The sequence below is a fragment of the Musca domestica genome, unplaced genomic scaffold (assembly GCF_030504385.1).
Source record: "Musca domestica strain aabys unplaced genomic scaffold, Musca_domestica.polishedcontigs.V.1.1 29, whole genome shotgun sequence".
Taxonomy (NCBI): Eukaryota; Metazoa; Arthropoda; class Insecta; order Diptera; family Muscidae; genus Musca; species Musca domestica.
Window position 1 is genome coordinate 6,403,378 of NW_026712296.1, and position 20,328 is coordinate 6,423,705.

Here is a 20,328-nt window from a genome sequence, read left to right on the forward strand (position 1 = left end):
AATACACCTCCCAGAATATTTTCGCGATAGTATTCGGCATTTATTTTGATGCCACGGTCGATTAATACAAGCGGAGAGTGATCATCGACTGTTATGGCGGCCCACACCATCACCATGGCCGGCGCTAGAGTTCCGGTGGCCGACCAAGGTGCACATTTTCATCTGACCTCTTTGGCAAGTAAACACGATCATTACATCAAATTTGGTGAAAATCGGTTCAGATATAGCTATAGCTCCCATTTATATGTTTCATCCGATTTGCTGTTAAAGTCCCTCAAATTCGTTATATGCACTCCACAAGAATAATATTTGGAACCATATATAAGATACAACTCAGAAATACCTCTGCTAAATGATATCAAGATCTGTTCAGATTTTGATATAGCTCCTATATAAATATCTTATCCGGTTTCAGGTTTATTATGCAAATAATGCCTAATATCAACCCAAATGGAGTGAATTTCGGGACGAAGGTTTCGATTTTGTGGAACTCGGCTCCGATATTTATTTTTTTAATATAACCCTTCTCGAAATTATATCATGCACTCTATAGCAAAGTTATTTGGCATATAGGATTACAATGTCTCCGTCAAATTTAGTGAAAAGCGATTTAGAATTGCATATGCCTCCCATATACAAGTTCCCTATGAAATCAAATTATAACTACTCTAAAGCCAAATGTTGATAGGTGGTATGATCTGCTTTAAATAAATTCTAAATATGTATATTGGTCGCCCGACTTTTGAGCTTTCCTTACTGTTTTTATACCCTACACCACATAGTGGTAAGGGTATTATGTCTTTGTGCATTTGTTTGTAACATGGAGAAGGAAACGAGATAGACCCCTAGTTACTTTTGAAAACCTTCATAGAATAACTTTCTGAGTCGATTTATGCATGTCAGTCCGCCTGTCCGTCCGTCCGTCCGTCCGTCCGTCTGTCCATGTATTCTTGTGAACAAAATGCAGGTCGCATTTATTATCCGATTGAGATGAAATTTTCCAAACAATGTATGTTTGGCCCAAGGACGAACCCTATTGAAATTGGTGAGAATCGGATCAAATTTAGATATAGCTCCCATATATATCTTCATCCGATTTCGGGTTAAATGTGCACCAAATGTCCACTATCAGTCCAAATTACCTGAATTTTGGCACACCCAACCGAGTTCGGCCTAGAAGCAAGTATATCAAATTTGGAGAAAATCGGTTCAGATGTAGCTATAGCTTCCATATATATCTTTCATCCGATTTGGTGTTTAAGCCTCTCACATTCGTAATATGCACTCCACAAGAATGATATTTGGTACCAGATATAAGATACAGCCCAGAAATAGCTGTTTGTAATTTTATCGAAATCGGTTCAGATTTGGATATAGCTCCCATATATATCTTCATCCGATTTCGGGTTAATTGTGCACCAAATGGCCGATATAAGTCCAAATGGACTGAATTTTAGTACATCGGACCAAATTCAGCCTAAAAGCAAGTATATCAAATTTAGTGAAAATCGGTTCAGATATAGATATAGCAACCATATATATGTTTCATCCGATTTAGAGTTTTAGTCCCATACATTCGTAATATTCACTCCACAACCGTGATATTTGGTACCAGGTATTAGATGGAGCACAGGAATAGCTGTTTTGAATTTTATCGAAATCGGTTCAGATTTGGATATAGCTCTCATATATATCTTCATCCGATTTCGGGTTAAATGTGCACTAAATGGTCAATATCAGCCCAAATCACCAGTCTAGAAGCTAATACGTAAAATTTGGAGAAACCCGGTTCAGAGATAGCTATAGTTCGTAAAATGCACGATAGAATTAGATAGATTTTGATTTTGTACCAAATATCTCATAGAGCTCTGAAATGCCCTGTATATACCTTTTTACGAGAGCTCTACTAAATATGCATAGTGATGTAGGGTATCATATAGTCGGCCCCGCCCGACTTTTGAGCTTTCCTTACTGGTTTAATAAATAATTTTGTTTTCTTTTTTATCTTCGGCACATTTTGATTGCAGTGGCATATACTTACTTTTGCAACAGACTATACTTGTATCAAAGATTTGACTTTTACATTTTTAAAAAGATGTAAATATGTGTAAAACAAGTTTACACACAATACTGTTGTTATTGAAATATGTGTTTTGGTTACTTATTTGAAACACGATTTATTTAAGCCTCCAATGACATTTTCGATGTCTCTAAAATTTCAAATATACAGATTTACTGCAGAGATATTAATAACACTCATTGTTTGCCCATATCAAGGCTAGTTAAAATCTTAATTGAACTCAAATTTATATTAAAATATGATTTTGATTTGAATTCGCCAGTTCAATATATGAAAACATATCTAACTCATGAGGGCTTTATGTGTACTCGATGTTACATGGTAGACGTCTCACATACACTTTACTCTAACAAATACATACATATCTGAACAGACCTGTTTAGAACTACAAAATTTCAATGTGTTTATTATTGTTTCTTTATTCTCCTATTTTTTTCAATTTTTTTTAGGGCTACGACCGCACTGCCAGTGCACAGGCTGGTTACCAACTATTCGGTATTGCCATGACCATTCTGGTTGCCATAGTTGGTGGCATATTAGCAGGTGGGTAATCCTATTCACATTTATATTGAGTAGGAAATGTCCAACATTTAATATAAAAATATAATAATTTATTTTTCCTTCCTCTTGTTCTCTTCCTCACACTGCTTCATTTATCAACGACTTGTGCTATTTTACTCGATTTCCTTTTTATGCTAACATCATCATCATCGTCATCCACAAACTTCTCTATGGGGCCAATAACCACGAAAACTTTGTTGACTTTATCTTCCGGTCACCGGTCATGTGGGCCCTGGCTGTGGACCATCGAACGTTTGCTGGCGTGTTTCCTTTGTAACTATGGTGATTGTGTTGTAACACACACAGGTTTGGTGCTGAAATACACCGGCTTCCGCAAGTTACAAAAGGAGGAACAACATCAGGATGAACTCTATTGGGAGGTGCCTGCCGAACGCAAGGATGAATAGTAAAGTGAAAATAAACGAATTTTATTTTGCAACGCAAGAAAAGTACAGAACAAAATAAACATTCACCCTGCACTATCCAGAAAAGATCCAAAGGAATCACTTGTATAGCAATCTTTAAATGTGTATTTACAAAAAGAAACTATAGATATTATTAAATTTTATTTAAGCACACAAACACTCATTGGTTTTTTATAATTTATTTTTTTCACATATTGTTTTTGGTTAATAATAATTTTAGATGGCTTGATATGAAATGCGTGTCCACCTTCTTACTAATTGACATCAAACAAGTAAAAAAGCTATAAGTTCGGCCGGGCCGGTATCCATTACGAACTTCAACTACTAAATTTGAACAAATTCCGGTGAATAATGTCGCTGAAATCATAATAGGTTAAATTTGAAACAATTCCGGTGAATAATATCGCTAAAATCATCAAAATACCGAAAATATGGAGGTACCGTTATATGGGGGTTATCCCAAAACGTGGACCTACATGGCCCATTTTTAATACCAAAAGTCCTGCAGACATAATATACATTTGAGTAAAATTTTATCAATTTTATGGAAAGCTAGAGCGATTTCCACAGACGGACGGATATCGCTAAATCGACATATAATTTTATGCTGATCAAGAGTATATATACTTTGTGGGGTCTAAAATGTATATTTCGAGGTGTTACAAAGGGAATTACAAGCTTAATATACCCTCCATACTATGGTGGAGGGTATAAAAACATTAAGTTCGACCGGGGCGATTTTTTAATACCATCTACGTTTTGGGCAAAGAAAACATTTTTTTTATAAAAGTGTCTGGATTCGAACGTGTTTCAAAAAAACCATAAAGTGGATGAGGCCGTTGTATGGGAGCCATACCAAAACGGGAACCTCCATAGACAACTCTATACCTCAAGGATTGTCATCTACTAAATCTTCTTATATACCCAATTTGAAGCAATTTGGTGGGTAAATGTGACTAGAATTATCAAAATACCGAATTTCGGTGGGTATCGTTATATGCCCTCTATAGGAAAACTTGGACCTAAATATTCAATGTTCTACAGGAGCTAGAACCCATTACGAGCTACAAATACCAATTTGTAAACAAATCTGTGGGAAAATGTGGCAAAAATCGTTAAAATACCGAATATCGGGAGGTACCGTTATATGAGGTTATACAAAAACGCGGACCCATACATACAATGTTGCGCTACCACAACCAACAAATACCAATTTTGAGAAAAATCTGTAGAGAAACGTACAAAAATCATCAAAATACCTAATATCAAAAGGTACCGTTGTATGACGGCTATACCAGAACGCTGTCAGACATACGGACATCGTTAAATCGATTTAGAATTTTATGCTGATTAGGAATATATATACTTTATGGGGTCTATGACGAATATTTAGGGATGTTACAAACGGAATGACAATGTTAATATACCCTCCTTTTCAAAGTGGAGGGTATAATTATACGATTGGTACAATTAGACATACAGCAGACATATTTCCCTTTTTATACTTTTCAGAAATAAACAGGTAAGAAAACGACAAAGTGCGACTGGGCCGGATATATGATGTCCTACACCACTCTGTAAATTAAGCATATTCATGTAGATTTAAATATAAGTTCAGGTTGTAATAAGTATCACGTCAGAGTCAGTATTGGTGCATAGGCGTGTGATAAGGCTGGGTTTTTGCAAATTCCTACTAAAAGGGTATGAAAAGTATTAGAATGTACTAAAAATTGAATACTTTGCATTGGATAAACAGAATGAGCTAGAATTCTGAAAGTTGAAATGATGTACCAAAGGGTTTTTGGAAATTCGAACTTTTAGGTACCATTTGGTATTATGTGGATGAATATAGGTAAAAACTTGAAATTTGGTATGAGAATCAAGGTTGGAAAGTGTATTTGATATATTACGGTGGTTTTAGAAATGTGTACTAAGGGCGAAATGTACTAAAGGTACTAAATATGGAACAGTTTGGTTTAGGGTGAATGGAAAAAGCTGAAATTTTTAAATTTTGTATTGGGGTCTCTGTTGGTATCTCGAATTGAGGAGGTGATTTTGCAAATGTGTACTACAAGTGCCCGAAAAGTACTATAATCGGTACAATTTGGTATTGGATGAAAAGATAGTGCTTGAAATTTGATATTAGGGTCGCTGTTTATGTGTAGCATGAACATTTGGAGATGGTTTCTGGAATGTGTACTATAATTGTACGAAAATTAATAAATAGCTCTAAATTTGGTATTTGGTGAAGGGATAGAGATTATATTCTGAAATTTGATTTTTATAAGACTTATGGTATCTGTGTTTGAGATTTTACGGTAGTTCGGAATTGCGTCTTATATATTGGTACGAAAAATACTAAATGGTACTAAATTTGATACTCGATGAAGAAATGGGGCTAGAATGCTCAAATTTGTTGGCATCTGGAATTGAGATAGGGAGATGGTTTTGGAAATCTGTACTATAATTATAGGAAAAATGCTAAATAGTACTAAATTTGGTATTGGTTGAAGGAATAGAACTGGAATCGTGAAATTTGACATAAATGATACTGTTGGAGTCTGTGGTTACGGTATGAAGGTGGTATTGAAAATGTGTACTATAATTGTACGAAAAGTACTAAATTTGGGATATAGCTGAAATCCTGAAATTTTATGAGTATGTTACTGTTGATGTCTGTGGTTGAGAGAAGGATCTGGTTTTAGATATGCGTCCTATAACCGTAATAAATTGCTAAAATCCTGAAATTTGACATTTGATATTGACTGTTCCCAAAGAATTAAATGCTTTAGTTGAAAGAAGGAGGTGGTTTTGGAAATGGACGTACAAAGAGTGCAAAATACCACAAAATGTGCCGTTGAGTGTTGGAATAGAGATGAAATTACGAAATTTGGTATCGAAGTCGCTGTAGTCTTATGGAAAAGTTGAAATCGAAAAATTGTATGTAACCATTGTGCAATGATTTTACTAATATCCTTCTCAGAAAAATTGTAGAATTAAAATTAAAAAATTAAATTGTTGGTGTAAAAGTTAAACACTTTCCTTTTCTTCTTTCCGAAAAAGAAGAAACTTGAAAGTCTGAAAATTTATTACGATGTATGAAGTCTTGATTGAACAATTTTATCATACTGGACAAATTGCACATTTTGAGTACTAACAAGTAAGCAAAGGCTGTAGTCGTGCGACCATGTGATACCCTACAACTCTAAAATATGTTAGAAGTCCCTTTATGTCCAAATCCATTTTGGAAAATTTCGCTTTTGAAATTATGTCACGGAGCATTGCCCAGATATTACCCTTAGCATTTTTACCAGGGACATTTGCCCAACATTTACGCACTCAGTCGTGCTGTTATTTGTTGTGGTCCCTTTTACAGCTAAATATAATCCAATTGTCATCCAAAATGCTAGAATTCTTACCTGTCCTTAGCTCCCTTCTCTTGATAGGCTTCAATTGTGTGATAAAGAAATTTTTTCTGTTCTTGGTTCATTTGAACCCCTAAATATTTTGCGATCATCTTAAAAGCAAGATGTCCCTCTTTTAGACTCATCTATATGATTTGCTTAGTCTATAATTGCGACCTGTAGAGCAATTGCAAAATCAGGATTTTTTTTCAGTTTTTGGTCCATTTCAACCCCTTAATATTTTGCGATCATCTCCAAAACCAATAGGCTTCTATTCTGGCCCTAGCGCACCTCCATTCTAAATTTAGTGAAGATCGGGCCATAATTGCGACCTGTAGAGTGATTACAAATTAACATGAACAGACGGACGGATGGACGGACGTACATAGCTAGATCGACTCAGCTCAACGAGATAGGAAGATTCATATATACTTTCCTATGTGGGAAACCAATATTTCGAGGTGTTACAACATTTTTGGCCCAATCCAACTTATAATACCCCCAACACCTAGTGTTGCAGGGTATAAAAAGGCCTAATACGAACTGTGGAAATAATATAAAATTTTGGATTTTTCGATGACAAAGTAGCCGGCACTTGCTAGGTTAAATATAACAATGAGCAAAAACCTCAAAAAATCTTCAATAAAAGTCCAGATTTCAGGATATTCCCCATAAAACTGACCAATCCAATTATTGGAAATTAGATACTAGTCACAAGTTACAGCGAATTTACTATAAGGTATGTAACTAATAGAATTGCAGGGAGGGAGGGCGCCCTGTGTTACGGACTTCCTCCCAATTTTTGTATATTTTACATAGAACACTTATGTTTGCTACTTGACCCCCTGAATGGTTTTTAAACGATTTTGAATTGAATGAAAATTGAATATTCAATAACATTTTATCTGATGTATATTTAACACAAAATTACAATATAAAATATACCGAAATCGATGGGTATAAAATAGAAAATATAAATAGAAAATATTTAATTTTATTTGATTTTAGCTTGAATGACCGTATTCTGCTTTTAATGTGTTGTTCGCTATATTTGCACGTCGATTTTACGAAACACACAATCCCAATTTGCAATATTATTTATAAATTTTTCAGAAATCATTAAATTTTGTAACTTTTTTTTTTTGAAATTGAATTGCAGTCCTGTTGCTCGTGGCGCTGATGTTCACCAACATCCCAGATTCCATTGTGATTCTCCCCCGTTGGTTTGGTATCCCGCCTATGTACGACATGTTATTGTATCATCACGAGGAGTGAGATAGTTGCGGTATTTTGGTATATTTTTAAATTCACAGTTATTAATATTTAATTTAAAGTTGTAAATAAAAACGTATTATTATTGTTATTAACTTATAAATAACAGCGTTTTATTTCATATTTGATTGTTTTCAATATTTTAATTTAAACTTTTAAACACAAGCAAAAAATAATAGTACCGTGCGACAGCAAAAATACACACTTGCTCTAATGTTCCAATTCTGGTTTGGGGGTTGCCCACATATGATGAATATGCCTATGGTTTTTCTGGGTCACTTCGAAAATTGATTTTATAACAGTAAATATAGGGAAAATCCGAGTATGTTGGATTTTCAAGTTTAAACCTGCATAATTTCTATTTTTAACAAACGCATTATTAGAAGAAGTGTTTTTATACGCTCCACCTTAAAACGGAGGTTAATTAACTTTGTCATTACCTTAATAATCGTCGTAGACCCAATAAAGCATATATATTCATAATCAGCATAAAATTCGAAGTCGATTTAACGAAGTTCGTCTGTCTGTTGAAATCACGATACAGCTCACATTATTTGATAGATATAGCTTCAGAATTTGACTGAATATTTTGTATTTTGTCTAGGATAGTTGGTTACTATAGCTTCAAATTTTGGCAGAATAATTTGTATTGTGATATTGAAAATGAGACATATCGGTCCACGTTTTGGTATAGCCGACATATAACGGTACCTTCCAATATTCGATATTTTGATGATTTTTGCCACATTTTTTAACGGATTTGTCTAAAAATTGGTATATGTAGGTCATAATGGGTTCTAGCTCCGGTGGCGGAACATTGTATGTGTAGGTCCATGTTTCAGTATAACCCCATATAACGATACCTCTGGATATTCGGTATTTTCATTACTTTTGCCACATTTTTCCACGGATTTGTCTAAAAATTAGTATTTGTAGTTCATAATAGATTCCACGTTTTCTTATAGCGCAGATATATAAGTATAAAAATGTCTATGGGGGTTCCCGTTTGGTATGGCCCTCATAAATGGCCTCAACAACTTTATGTTTTTTTTTTTTTTTTTTTTTTTTTTTTTTGAAAAGTTAAAGAGCATTATCCAAACGGTTTACTGTTATTTGTACTTTATAGTGGAACATGTTTCAACTCAGTTACTTTAATATAAATATTTTTTTTTTTTAGAAAATGGTGGGGGTTTTAAAAATTCGAGTACATCTATATCCCATACCCCATCAGCGATACTCATTCCATATTTCAGCTAATTTCTAGCTCTATCCGTTTGCCCAATACAACGGATTAAATTTTTAGTACTTTTAATACTTTAGTACTTTTACTTCGAATTTCTACAAATCCAACCTATTTTACTCCTACATACCAACATTGCCAAATTTCAAGATTTTAGTTTCAGTCGTTTTACCTGGGTGTTGTCAGTAACTCATTACTCCACTCTTTTACACACATAGATTATTAGGTTATTTTACATAATATCGACATAACAGCTAGCAATGTAAACTAAGTTTCAAGAGAGTCTCATAGAACTGAGCGCCTTGAATTATATTCCCTCCCCCATACTTCTCGATATAATCATTCACGAAGTATATTTTTCCTTGATCGGTGTAAAATTCTTAGTCTTTTGTAATCACCAACCAATTAAGATACAAAGCTTATTTATTATTTATGAAGATTTCCGTGAAGAATTTTCCCCCTAAAAATTTACAATTGCCAGTAAGATAGTATTTGGATTTCTACATAGTTCGGTTTTGTATTATCGCGATATATTCCTCCTAAATTATTATTTATCCACTCAAATCATAAGTCTTTCGACTGTATACACTAGTCACATTCCAACGATTTTTAAAACGGTAATAATCGAATAGAGCTCTTAAGCCTTTTCTATTTTCCTTAACTGCATTGTTTGCTCTACCGACTAACTGCCAATGAGCTCAAGTGTTAATTATAAGACAATAAGAGTTTTTTTGCACAAAATCAGTGTTAATTAATCACAAGAGTGCATAAACAGATTGACTAAAAGTTGGTGCTGCCTTTTAGTTTTTTTTCTTTGCAATGTATTTCGATGCCGGAGCAAAGTCAATAAAACGCCTCGTGCTTTCAATTTCACACAAAACTGTGATTAAGGCCAATGTGGAATACGACATTGTTGTTGTTTTGTTTAACTCTATGCTCGCACACATGTATTATGTTTAATAAAAGAAGAAAAGTGTTGAAGTTCATTACACATATACATATCCCAGCAAAAATATCGATAACATATAATAAGTTCGGGTCTTTCTTTTTTTAGAACACTAACTTGAACATTATCGGCTCACTGACTCTGGTACATCCCCGCATAAAAGTTCAAAATGTTTTGCATTAAAAATATTAAAATCTCATATTGGGTAATGGAAGTATTCGATGTAGTTCAGAGTTCCTACATCGTAATATCTAGATAAGACTTAGGCCAGGTGCAAAAATATTCAATAATTGTCCACTGATTCAGACTCCTTCCGATACAAAGGTCAAAATGTTGCATTCTAATATTTTTGTTAATATGAGTGAGAGTGAGAAAAAACAGTAAGATCGGCCAGGACGAACTTTGAATACCCTCCACCATTTGGAACGATTTTGGAAATTTTCAAAAAATAAAATTCGTTAAAAATTCTGTTAAAATCTTAAAAATACCGAATATAGGAAATTGCCTTTATATTAGGGTCTATACTAATACGTGGACTAGCATAGACAACTTTTGACATAGGCCTTACAATATTCAAATACGAAACTTGCAAAAATCATCAAAATACCGAATATAGGGAGGTACCGATTTTTCTGTCACAGGCTGTAAAACAATTCAAATACGAATTTTCAAACAATTTCGGTAAATATTGTACCTAAAATCGTCAATGGACCTGCATAGACAAATTTTTGCTGTAATACCAATTACGAACAATTCCGGTAAAAAAGAGATGAGACAATTCCGGTCAAGGGAATTGGTGGCTATACATACAATGTTTCGCCACCGGAACTAGAACCCATTACGAACGAAAAATACCAAATACCTATACATACAATGTTTCGCCACCGGAGATAGAACCCTTACAAATACTAATTTGTAGAGAAATCCGTGAAATAATGTGGCAAAAATCATCAAAATACGGAATATTGGGAGGTACCGTTATATGAGGGCTATACGTACCGTACATAGGCAATTTCGTGGCACATGCTGTACTACATATTTGGAACTTCAAATACGAAATAGGAAAAAATTTACTAGATATCAAATACAACTCAGAAATACATCTGTCAAATTTTATCGAGATCAGATCAGATTTGGATGTAGCTCCCATATATATCTTTATCCGATATCAGGTTTATTGTGCACCAAATAGCTAATATCAGCCCAAATGGAATGAGTTTTGACATTTCCAACGAAATATAACTAAGAAGCAAGTACATCAAATTAGGTGGAAATCTGTTCAGATATAGCTATAGTTATTATAGCTACAGTTATTGTTGTTAAAGTCCCTCACATGCGTTATATATACTCCATAACAATGATATTTGATACCGGACATCAGATACATCTCTGCCAAATTTTATCGAGATTGGTTCAGATTTTTATATACATTCGATACACATCTTCATCCGAGTTTACGGTTATTGTCCACCATATATGTAATATCAGCTCAAATTGGTTAGATTTTTTTACCATTTGGTGAAACTCGGTCCAGTATATCTATTGCTTCAGTAAATATTTTTTAATATAATTATTCACTGTACTGAAATGTGAAAAGGATTTGTACTAGAGGTACGAAAGCCTCCGTCAAATTTTTTAAAAATCGATTCAGAGTTGGGTATAGTTCCCAAATTGTGAAAATCATGATATGCATTCAAATAAGGTTCATTGTTGGTATGATCTACTTCACATAAATTCCCAATACAAACTTTTTTGTTGCGGAAGCTCTACTAAATACGTATAGTGGTGTAGGATATCATATAGTCGGCCTCGTCCGACTTTTGACCTTTCCTTACTAGAATTATATTTTGGGTAAAAAATCACACAAGAATTCACCTAATATAAATTCTTTATTCGTATACGAAGTATTGGACATTTGCTAGTACTTACAAATATGTTGTTCAAATTCGAATCAAATGTGATAATAAGATTACAAGAACACTACATAATTAAAAAGTGGATAGAAAACATTGAAACGCAAACGACAGACATACAACACCGAAGCAACACCAACAACATGTCAAGTTAAAAGTAGTAGTAGATACCTTTTGTTGCATACATGTGAAAATATACGATTACATGCAACCCGGATACAACCCTGAATTTTTAAAATGTAACGAAGTTGAAGATACGAAGCCAACCTGACAAGGCGTACTAGTTTAAGCTCGTATAATTGATTTTAATAAACGTTTGTGAATTCTTAATTTAATAAAAACGGTCGTTGTATTTCATTTGAGTATACGGAAACCAACAGACTTCAATCGATCACTTGACATTTTTTCTCAGAAGTGGGATACGACAAGTCTTATTGGAAGAAGCGTCTACCAACAAGAAATATGGAGAATTTGCACAAATGCACGGTTAAGCAGTTGCAAGCGAAATGCAGAGAAATTGGTGTTTCTCAAAGTGGTAACAAAAAGCAATTGATCGAACGACTTGAAGTCAACAACGAAAGCGAGCTGCACGGATTCGCATCTCCTCATGATATGCAGGAGCGAATTTCGCATTTGGAAGATATGGTAACTGAATTGCGTTCATCTATGGAGCAACGTGGACAATCAGAATTTGAGCCGAACAACGCATCATCCCCTTTGAACACGTTTTCGACACCGGATGGTAATATGTCCCTGCAAGGCACACGGCCTAGCTTGCCAAACGTGGCAAACGTTGTGACAATATTACCGGAATCACGTTCGATTCCATCGTATGTTCAAACGAATACTTCTTTTGGTGCATTTCAGACTACGTCAACAATTCCAACGGTCCACACGTGTGCTTCTGCTGGTTTACCAACGTTTACACCTTCATTGCACGGACATGCTCAACTTCCACGAAATACAACGCAAAATGTAGCGACGTCATGCTACAACGTACCAACACATATAACGACACATTCGAATTTTACAACAGCAACACCGACAGGAGTGTTCACGCAGCCGAACAATGGATATGTTCAATCAACGCAGCCCTACAACGCATATCTACAACCGCCGATATTTGCAACAAGTGTCTATTCAGCGCCGCCGCAGTCAGAAATAGTTATGCAGCCTTCACAACGTTATGTTCAGCACAACCCCTTTGGGAACGTTAAGGAAATAATTCAACTTTTGCCAGAGTTTAATCCGTCATCTGAAGAATCGATTAATCCTTCACAATTCGTGCGACGTGTGGAATTATTGAAGACAGCTTATAACTGGGACGACGCATCAGTTATATTTGCAGTGCAACAGAAAATGGCTGGCCCAGCCAAGTATTGGGTTGACTCACTGCAAGAGGTATTTCTGTCTTGGCCTCAGTTTGTTAACAAATTTCTTTTAGATTTCCCTCAAAATGTAAATGCAGCCGATGTACACATTAGAATGGCACAGACAAAACGGCAGTTCGACGAAACGCCGCAGGAATATTATTACAGAATGTATGCTATTGGAAAACGGGGCAATATAAATGAATCATCCATAGCACGGCATATAGTCAACGGAATTAATGATCAAGGATTGAAGCAGAAAATATCTAACGAGTATATTACCTGTAATCAACTTTTGAGTGACATCAACGCATACTGTAGTTATAACGAGGTAAGAAGAGTGCTGAACCCGATATCGAATAAGACGAAACGTAGCAATGAAAATAGAACTGCCCCAGAAAGGAAAAGCGATGAAAGAGTGAATAAATTCAAATGTTTTAATTGTGGTAATACTGGTCACAAAGCCGTAGACTGCCCAGATCCACAGAAGAAGAATAGATGTACGATATGCAAACGGACTTCACACGGTGCAAGTGAATGTCCAACAAAAACCCTGAACACAAATGTCAACAATATAAGGGACAGCGTAAAGTCCAACGAAATACTATGTAAACGTGTCAAAGTAAAGGACAAGGAGTTTGAGGCATTTATTGATTCGGGAAGTGATCGGAGTCTGATCAGACGAAGTTTTGCAATGATAATTGGCGAAACGGAAAATTGCAGTATGGTTTTAAATGGCTTTGCTGGTGGCAAATACGAGTGCACAAAGGTGGTTAAAGTGCCAATTGACATTGATGAGACGAGTTACGACGTGAACCTTTATGTTGTGGAAAATTCTATGATCCCGAATGATGTTCTTTTAGGTCGAGATGTTTTATGCCAAAAAGGTCGACGCACCATTATTGAAGGAGATGAGTGTTGGATGCAAAACGTAAATGCGATTAGTATCAACGAAGGCTTAACATCTGAAGAGCATAAGAAGTTGCAGTTGAACATTCAAGAAAACCGACAATGTTTTTCAGAAAAGTCAAGCGAATTGGGTAAGTGTAACTTAGTGAAGATGGAAATCGAAGTTACTACTCCAGAACCAATACGATGCAAGCCATATCGACTAGCATTTGCCAAACGTCCTATTGTGGCAAATATTGTGAAAGACTTACTGGATAACGAAATCATAAGGAAATCGAATTCTCCGTATGCATCGGGAATTGTTTTGGTCGAGAAGAGAAATGGTGAACACCGTTTATGTATAGATTATAGACAGTTGAATCGAATAACCGTACGTATAGCGCATCCTATGCCTGTACTGGATGAACAGATTGCACAACTCGCCGGAAATCGTTATTTCACCACACTCGACTTACGTATGGGTTACCACCAAATTGAAGTAGAGGAAGAATCGAAAAAGTTCACAGCTTTCGTGACTTCAGATGGTCATTATGAATTCAACCGGATGCCATTTGGTTTGGTAAACGCACCTGCAGTTTTTCAGGCAACGATGAACCGAGTTATAAGCTTTATGAAACCAGGAGAAGTTTTAGCGTATCTGGATGACGTCATAATTCCCAGTAAAACAGTCGATGAAGGTCTGGACCGAATAAAAAGATTTTTGGATATCCTTAAGAAATGTGGTCTCACGTTACGATTGGCGAAATGTTCGTTCCTAGCCGAAAAGATTTCTTATTTGGGACACATAGTTACACGTGACGGAATTTTACCTGGAGAAGAAAAAGTAAAAGCGATTAGAAATTTTAAGGTACCAACGAATGTAACAGAAGTACGACGATTCCTTGGCCTAACTAACTTCTTCCGAAAATTTGTAAAGGATTATGCAGCCATTACGAAACCTCTTGCGATGTTGACACGAAAGAGCGAAGAGAATAAATTTCGTTGGGACGTACACCATGAAAACGCATTCAGAAGTTTAATCCAAATTTTGTGTAGTGAACCAGTTTTAGCAATCTACGATATGAAAGCAGATCACGAGGTGCACACGGACGCTAGCAGTCTCGGATTAGCAGGAGTGTTATTACAGTCCGATGGTAATGGTAATTGGCAACCAGTGTTTTATTTTAGCCGCCACTGTTCTGAAACGGAATCGAAATATCACAGTTACGAGCTGGAAGTTTTAGCTGTGGTTGAAACGGTGCAGCGTTTCCGTATATATTTACTTGGAAAGCCATTCCGAATCGTCACTGATTGTGCCGCAATTACTAATGTGAAGACAACGAAGGAATTACAACCTCGAGTAGCACGATGGCTGATGAAATTACTTGAATTTGATTGTGAGTATGTACACCGACAAGGGTCACGTATGGCTCACGTTGATGCTCTCAGCCGTTCACCGGATCAGCCACAGACGGAGATTGAACCAGCAGGGTTCATAATGAATATTGATAGCGATGATTGGATTCTCACGATGCAGCTAAACGACGACCACATAAAGAATATTATGAGAGTCCTGCGAAATGAATTGAAATCTGAGCAAGAGAAACAGATAAAATCTGAATACTTATTGGAAAAACATCGACTATACCGGAAAACGAAAAATGGACTACGATTGGTCATACCGAAGGCTATACGATGGCGCATAGCTAAATACTGTCATGATGATATTGGCCATTACGGGTTGGAGAAAAGCCTCTCACGAGTCGAACAAACGTTTTGGTTCCCCCGCATGAGGAAATATATGAAGGAATACATTGCAGCGTGTGTAGAGTGTTGCTACAACAAGGCAAAAGGTGGTAAACACGAAGGAGCTCTACATTTTAGTAATGTCGAACCGCTACCATTTAGGCAAGTACATATTGATCACTTGGGACCGTTTATAAGAAGCAAGCATGGTCATACACATATAGTGGCAATCGCCGATTCCTTTACGAAATTTGTGGTTATTAAAGCTGTAAGGAATACGAAGACATTGCCCGTCATCAACGTTTTAAATGAGGTTAGTGGATACTTTGGTTTACCTCGAAGAATAATTTCGGACCGTGGGACAGCTTTTACGTCAAAAATGTTTGAGGAATATTGCGATCGAAACAATATTCAACACATTAAGAATGCCGTTCGTACACCAAGAGCCAATGGACAAGTTGAGAGGGTCAATCAACTTATCCTGTCTTATTTACGAACTACCACTGAAGAACCGAAGGATTGGGACTCGGCACTTCACGTTTTACAATGGTCAATCAATTCAACCAAAAATTCGACAACAGGTTACAGTCCGAATGAGTTGATTTTCGATTACAAGCCCACCGACTTAATACAAAACCGATTGTTAGCAGCTGTACAAGATGATGTACAAAACGAAGAAATTTCCATCAACGAAAAACGTATCATGGCCGCAGAAAACATCAAAAGCGAACGAGAACGATGGAAGAAAAGATTTGACAGCAAGCATTCGAATCCGAAATTGTATGTGGAAGGTGACTTGATCCTTATACAGAATGAACCACCAGCGACAGGTGAATCCCGGAAGTTAGAACCTAAATACAAAGGTCCATACATAATAGCACGAGTATTGGGCAACGACAGGTACCTGATAGAGGACATTCCTGGAATAAACATCACGAATAGGAAATTCTGTTCCGTATTCAGTTCCGACAAGTTGAAGAAATGGTGTGAATGTTCCCCCGAATTGGATGTTTCAAGCGAAGATGAAGCCGAGGACGACTTCAGGTCAGGAAAGGCCGAGTTGTCAAGTTAAAAGTAGTAGTAGATACCTTTTGTTGCATACATGTGAAAATATACGATTACATGCAACCCGGATACAACCCTGAATTTTTAAAATGTAACGAAGTTGAAGATACGAAGCCAACCTGACAAGGCGTACTAGTTTAAGCTCGTATAATTGATTTTAATAAACGTTTGTGAATTCTTAATTTAATAAAAACGGTCGTTGTATTTCATTTGAGTATACGGAAACCAACAGACTTCAATCGATCACTTGACAAACACAAATACAGCGTTATTGATTAATCACATACGGAAAACGGTGATACCCTGCACTAACATACATACCAGTACTTCAGTAATCAACGAGCAAATATCAATACAAACTACTGAAAACCGATACCTACCTGTTTTCTGAAAAATTTAAGATTAACATTAGAACAGGTAGAAGACACACACACACGCATACGCATAACACTATATTTGCTTTCAAGCATCAGAATGTAAAGTAACATAACTGAGGTTTTTTAAATTAAAAAAAAATAACTTCTGCTTTACATGAAAATATTTTCAACGCCTTAAAAATAAAAATGCATTGTATGTAGCTTAATTTTGGATAATCAAATTTTATTTTATATGGCGACCAAGGAGATTTTGTTAAATGAAATTGTTTTAAATAAAACCATAAATCGCATACTTATAGGTAAATAAATAAAAAAAAAATATAAATTTGATTTTTTTTTTGGTTATGCTCAATTTGTATTGAATCAGACCAAACTTTTATTACATCACGTGAAAACAGAAACTCATGTAGTCAGTTCCCAAAAAACATTATGATTCGAATTACTACGTCATTTTTTATCCATGATATGTCACTCAACAAAAAAGTTGATATTTTTTTGTATCAGAAAAGAAATAACTATTTAAAAACAAATCCGAAATAATATCTTAAATAAAATCCCGATTATAACCTCCACCACGGAAAGGAGGGTATATTAAATTTGTCATTCGTTTTGTACCCCCTCCAAATATTCTTTGTAGACCCCATAAGGCATACATAATCATGATTATCATAACTTTCCACATTATTTGGCATTTGGCACAATAGTTTGCATTGTGTCTGGAATGTTTGATTTCAATATCAAACATATGAGATATCTCAATCCACGTTTTTGTATAGCCCTCATAAAATCGAAACTCCCGATATTCAGTATTTTCATGATTTTAGGCACACTTTTTCACGGATTTGTCTAAAAATTGGTATTTATAGTTCAAAAAGGATTCTTCTTCCGGTTGCAGAACATGGTCTACACAGGTCCCCATTTTACTATGTTTACGATTTCATCCACATTTACTAACGGGTTTTGTATAAAAGGCAGTATTTTTATTTTAGTTCGTAATTGTTTCTACCCTCGGTGGCAGGACATGGTATGTATAGGTACACAATTTAATATGGCGCCCATATGATGGTACATCCCAATATTCGGTATTTCGATAATTTTATCTAAATTTTTCAGGAAATTATTTCAAATCTAGTATTTAGAGTTTATAATGGGGCTTACCTCCTGTGGCGGAACATCTTCTTGATGTTCTAAATCTATATAAGAGGAAAATGTACGTTTGATTTTTTGTTTGTAATTTATAGGCTCAAAAGCCACTAAACTACTACTACGACATCGCCTGAAAGAATCATAGGCTATATAAATTTTTGAAATTCCACTTGGAAAAAAAACTACTTTTGTTTGCACATATCTATTGTTCGGTTACAGATACGATCAAATTTGGAATGCCCAACGGAATTCGGTACAAAAATTATTACGATAATGTGTGTTGATGCAATGAAATTCAGAATGATTGGCGAAATTTGGCCCAAAAAAATATTTACCGAAATTTATTGAAATCGGTTCAGATTTGGATATAGCTTTTATATATATATTAGGCCGATTTCGGGTTAATTGTGCACAAATATCAGTTCAAATGATTCGAATTTTGGAAAATCCGACCGAATTCAATCCAGAAGCAAGTATAACCAATTTGGTGAAAATCGGTTCATGCACAAATGTCTCCGTCTAATTTAGCGGAAAACGATTTACAGGATATACGTTCCACTCTAAACTGTTCTGAGGCCTAAATGTGCATTCAAAAACTATCATAGTTTCTATGATCTAATCTTCATAGGTTCCCCATAAAAAAGTTTATTTATATTTCGGATAGCTCTACTTAATAAGCATAGTGGTGTAGGGTATCAAAAAGTAATTGAATTTGTTTTATTTTTATTTACAAATCCCAAAATATTTGTGTATAGAATTTTGAATGCATATAAAATCAAAAGGGGTAGCGAAATGTACCGGGTTCAGCTAGTTGTCTACATAGGTTCACGTTTTCCTATATCCCTTACAATTCATAGTTCCGCTATAAGAGAGCTATACCTATATTAAATATTGTGTTCTACTTCATCAGAAAGTGGATTTCAATAAAAAATTCTGGAAAATGTTGGAATTTTTCACAAAAAATTATAGTTTATTTTCGCCCGCTAAATATTATCCGCTGAAAACTACGCTTCGATGGGACTAATATTGTGACACAGATAGTGACTGCAAAATTAGCAAAAATAAGTTTTTGGTCCGTTTCATCCTCCTAATGTTTTGCGATCCTCTGCCCTAACAATATTCTGACACTAATCGGTCTACGAGATCGTATAGCACCCATATAACGGTGCCCCCAGATATTCTGTATTTTTATGATTTTAGCCTCCTCCTCCTCCTAAATGTTTTGCGATCCTCTGCCCTAACAATATTCTGACACTAATCGGTCTACGAGATCGTATAGCACCCATATAACGGTGCCCCCAGATATTCTGTATTTTTATGATTTTAACATCATTTTTCAATGAAATTGTCTGAAAATCCACAAAAGGAGTTTCTTCTGAGTACTTTACCCCCTGGAAGATTATTGGCTATATAGGTCCACTTAATCATATATCCCCCATATAACGGCACCTCCCAATATTCGGTATTTTGATGATTTTAGCGACATTATTCACCGTAGTTATTTCAAATTTCGTATTTAGAGTTCGTAATGGAAACTACAGTCTATGACAGAAAATTTTCTATGCAGGTCCAGGTCTTCGTATAGGCCCCATATATCAGTACGTCCCTATATTCGGTATTTTATCTATAGGTGCAATATTCACCGAAATTGTTTGAAATTTTGTATTTGAAGTTTCTTATATGTATTATAGCCTATGACAGAAAATGGCCTATGCAGGTAAAGGTCTTCGTATAGCCCCGATATAACCGTGACTCCCTATATTCGGATTTTGATGAGTTTAGCTACATTATTCATCGGATTTTTCTTCGAGTTTCGTATTTGAATATTGTAATGGCTTATGACAAAAATTGCCTATGCAGGTCCACATCTTCGTATAGGGCCCCATATAACGGCT

General features: G+C 35.5%; 1 protein-coding gene across 1 annotated transcript in view; it reads left to right on the forward strand.

Annotated features, from left to right (window-relative positions):
• LOC101901795 (ammonium transporter Rh type A) overlaps positions 1-3,223 on the forward strand; it is a 59,331-nt gene extending 56,108 nt beyond the window's left edge. The window contains exons 7-8 of the mRNA XM_005182240.3: positions 2,530-2,623; positions 2,948-3,223. Coding sequence (XP_005182297.1) covers positions 2,530-2,623; positions 2,948-3,048 — 195 coding nt within the window. The 3' untranslated portion in view covers positions 3,049-3,223. The remainder of the gene's footprint in view (positions 1-2,529; positions 2,624-2,947) is intronic.
• The last annotated feature ends 17,105 nt before the right edge of the window (positions 3,224-20,328 follow it).